The sequence below is a fragment of the Austrofundulus limnaeus genome, unplaced genomic scaffold (genome assembly GCF_001266775.1).
Source record: "Austrofundulus limnaeus strain Quisiro unplaced genomic scaffold, Austrofundulus_limnaeus-1.0 Scaffold671, whole genome shotgun sequence".
Taxonomy (NCBI): Eukaryota; Metazoa; Chordata; class Actinopteri; order Cyprinodontiformes; family Rivulidae; genus Austrofundulus; species Austrofundulus limnaeus.
In genome coordinates, this window is record NW_013953073.1 from 79181 (window position 1) to 83551 (window position 4371).

The window sequence follows — 4371 nt, forward strand, 5'->3', positions numbered from 1 at the left end:
GCCTTGGTAAAAGTTTCCTCATAACCTTGTGTATGAGAGATGTGGGAAAAGCTTAATACATCTTAAGCTCACTCTTACATATTCATTCTGAAGCTGAATTAAAGCAGCAGGCTAACTTGCTAATGGTGAACATGTGAGTTTGTTAATAAACTGGCAGGCACAACATTGTTAAACAACTTTTGCGAGGGAAGGCAAAAGGTATTGCGAGGTAACGCAATACTTTTGCATGGGAAAGCAAAAAGAAAAAAAATCCCCGATGTTCCTTCGCGGGCTCAGTAGTAGCAGGCAACAGTAAAAATGTGCCTTTCGAAAAAAAAAACTAAGACTAAACAGTTTCCATGTGTTTCTCTGTGCAGGTGTTCTTTGTAGAATCCATCTGCGATGACCCAGAAATTATTACAGAGAACATCAAGGTGACAAACATGTACTCATATTGTACATCTGTTTTTCTAAATAATGATTAAAATGTTATTCTTTAATGTCTGAGGGTAATCTTTTCTTTTAAAAACTGTTTTTCCTAGCAAGTAAAGTTTGGGAGTCCAGATTACATTGATCGTGAAATAGAAGAGGCTATGCAGGACTTTGTGCAGAGAATCGAGTGCTACAGGGCTTCCTATATGTCTATTGATGACGACATGGACAGGTACTACAACCTGTCTGTAAGCAGAAGAATGAGTTCTTTAGAACATTGTCATCATCAAGTCGTCTTGCTTTGTGCCTCCACTTTGACCAGGAAACTCTCCTACATAAAGATCTTTGACGTGGGCAGCAGATACCTGGTGAACCGGGTCCAGGATCACATTCAGAGCCGGATCGTCTACTATCTAATGAACATCCATGTCACGCCAAGATCCATCTACCTGAGTCGCCACGGAGAAAGTGAACTCAACTTGTTAGGTCGCATCGGAGGGGATTCAGGCTTATCGCCCAGAGGACACAAGGTGAGCTCTACATGTAGCTGTTGTTTGGTGTAAATAAAGAAAACTGATTCAGGGTTTATTTTCCCACAGTATGCTGATGCTTTGGCGTCCTTCATCAGGGGTCAGAACATCAAGGACCTGAAGGTGTGGACGAGTCACATGAAGAGAACTATTCAGACCGCAGAGACTCTGGGGGTCCAGTACGAACAGTGGAAAGCTCTCAATGAGATCGATGCTGTAAGTTTATAAAGTAAAGAAAAGGTTTGTTCCTCTTTCAAAGAGCTATAACACATGTTAAAACGTTCTTCGGAGTTTTTGCTACACCTCTTTGCTTCATTTGACAAAGTTAAAAACTAATGAAGTGAGATTTTTTTCTAAGAACTTGGATTCTGAATGAATGATCCAAATACCCTTTATGACTCTGTGACAGTAACAATGGAAACTGTGATAAAACAGTATTTTTTAAAATGTTCTGACGACTATTAGAAAGAAGAACATAAATTTCTAAAACACATTAAAATATTTAGGTCTGCAACCTCAAAAACACTTATGACATAGAAAAACTAGTGGAAGCTAATTTTAAAGCACAAGTTCAATTTGACACTTACTGGCTGGCAACAATTCATGTAAAATATATGCATAACACTGCCAACTAGTGGTGTATGAACCATTGTGCAGCTTAATCCTACAACTGCCGATTGTTGGGGATGTGATTTCCTGAAACAGACTTTTGGCTCCTGGTGTAAAAATTAAAAAGTTGTTGAGGATTGCTAGTTTGGCTGCTTCTTTGTCTTTTTCTTTTGTTTGTTGTAGATTTTTCATAAAAGAAGCATCAATAAAGTAATTTTAAATCTGTTTATTGGGAAAACTGAAGCGATGTATTCTGTGTACATGATGGATTTGATTTGTGACGGGAAACGAAATCACAGAGTACAGGAAACTATCTTCCCTTCAAAATAAGAGCTTGGATTATAAAGTTTTCTATGTGGTTGCTCCAGTTGACCACTAGATGTCAGTCTTCATCAACATAACATCTTTAAATCATTTCTGAGTCTCTAACACCATTGCTTCGACCAATTACGTCAAGTATTGAGCTCCAGCGTTTAAACTTTATTTTTTATTTAAAAAAAGGAGCTCCGATTGTAAAGTAAAATAAATCAATACATACAAAAATTTAGTATGGATTATAAACGTTTACTGTTTTTACTGTTGCCTTCCTGCTACGTAAGCAGACACAAAGCATTGTGGGAAATCAGAACCGTGACCCAAAGCAGCAGTCAGCAGGATGTATACCTTCACAATAAGTGTGTTTATCTGGGAGGGGTGCTGTTGGATAGATCACATGTGTTGTGATTCATTGACAGTCATACCTTCTGCTGTTAACATAATGATGACTGGTAGATAATTAGTTATTAGCAGGACTGCATTTTAATTTTAGAAAGCGCAAATCTGCTTATGAATTATAATAATTAGTAAGTCCGCTAAAATGCAAATGAAATATTTAGGTCCGCAATTAGCGGATTTGCTGGTGCCCACCACTGTTTATCAGCATTTGAAAAAAAAAGGCAGAATTCCAGAAATAAAGTCAGAACTAAGGGATTTTTTTTCTCTCTGTGGCCCTAATACTCTTCTGTACATATCTAAATATGGGTGATATCTTTAAAACAACTTGATCCAGTGTGGTGGTTTTGAAAGTGGACATGGTCTGGACATTGGCTGGCTCAGTTCAGGGGCTGCAGGCTATGGAGCTCACAGCCTAAGTGGGCCCAGCATAAAACCTCATGAAAATGAGATGACCAAGGTTTCGTTTGGATGACGTGTTTGCCTGACCACACACTGCTCCTTTACCATGGTGACCACATGGCTTTTCTCACACATCTTTTCATCTGAGGAATACCTTCACAATTAAAACATTTCCTTTAAATTCATTTTCCTACCTTTATATAAAGCATGGGATGACATTCAACAACACATAAAGTCCATCTCAACACTGGCTCTGTCAGAAAACTCTTGTTCCTCATCTGCTGGACACCTTTTCATGTGATCATATTTATGTGTTTGCTGTGCAAAGGCTGCCTTTTGTTACTGGTAGTGTGTAATAATGTGATGTGATGTTGGATATCTGTGTGTTTTTATGTTCTGCAGAACAGGAACCTGCTGTAAAACAGCTGAGCTAGGCCTGATTTCTATTAATCTTTTCCTGTTTGTAAAAATAAAAATCAAATCCAATAAATTTGAAAAAGCATTAATAGTTTGGGTTTAGCTGCAGTATCAGTACTTGTAGTTTATTTTATTTAACATCTTACTGCAGCATGAGGTTCATCAGCTAAGTTGCTAAACTTACATTTAAAAGGAAATTCTTCGGTCTGTGGTGAATTTCTAAACTACGCTGACTTGGTTAAAAATAAAAAATAACTCAGCAGTGTTTGTTTTTCTGTTTAGTTTGCTGTTGAATCCTGGGATATCCTCAGTCATAAAGGATACTCTCATGCATCCTTTACATCTGTCCAATTTCAAAGACTCCTCTGATGCCAGTAAAACTGGTTCTGATTCTTAGTTGTTCAAGTATTGCCTCTAAGCTAATTTTTTCATTTATAAAGTTAATAAATTAATATTTTCCTAACTTCTATGTATTTTTTGCTTCCATCATTGCTTTTGCTAGGCGACAGGTCATACACTAACAGTCCAAATTCACAGCCACTTTCTTCTGGTTTTTGCAGTCAATGAAGGACCTGGCCCACCTAGACCGGGTAATCTGGGTCCTTTGAAGGACACAGCCCTGCCTAAAACAACCCCCCAACCATTGCTTGGGGTATTAAGATATGCCACTTTCCTTTTTGCTTCTTAATTCAAAACGTGTCCTGAGACTTTTGACTCACACTGGACTTGCATGTTTGAACATTATCTGCACTGACAGCAGTTTTAAGACAATCTAACCCTGTTTCTCTCCTGAAAGGGTGTGTGTGAAGAACTGACCTATGAAGAGATTCAAGAGAATTTTCCTGAAGAGTTTGCAATGAGAGACCAGGACAAGTATCGTTATCGTTACCCCAAGGGGGAGGTGAGTCATGCATACATGTAGACCGTTTGAGATGTTTACCTGTGTACTGACCTTCAGAAGTCTGTACACTTCACATAAAATACACAGCACTCTCACACAATTTAGTGGTGTGTACTGGTGTGTTCTCTATACATGTGAGATGATGGAAAAATCTGTGTAATTTATGGACAGTCCATTCAACTTTAACAGTATGGTCATGCTTTGGATAGCAAAAATACTAGCTAGTTTTGCTTCAGTAATGTGTGTGACTTAAATTGAACAGACATGCTCATATTTACAATTTAAGACAAAGTTTTTAAGATTTGTTTTTGCATTGTGCAAGGGTTCTCTTCCTCTCCACATACACATCTATCTGTGTGTGTGTGTGTGTGTGTGTGTGTGTGTGTGTGT

At 38.1% G+C, this 4371-nt stretch overlaps 1 protein-coding gene across 1 annotated transcript in view; it reads left to right on the forward strand.

Annotated features, from left to right (window-relative positions):
- Positions 1 to 356: 356 nt before the first annotated feature.
- LOC106531748 (6-phosphofructo-2-kinase/fructose-2,6-bisphosphatase) overlaps positions 357 to 4371 on the forward strand; it is a gene marked incomplete at its 5' end in the record, with an annotated part of 12863 nt that continues 8848 nt past the window's right edge. Inside the window, 5 exon segments of the mRNA XM_014027666.1 lie at positions 357 to 413; positions 522 to 643; positions 734 to 941; positions 1011 to 1157; positions 3877 to 3981. Coding sequence (XP_013883120.1) covers positions 357 to 413; positions 522 to 643; positions 734 to 941; positions 1011 to 1157; positions 3877 to 3981 — 639 coding nt within the window.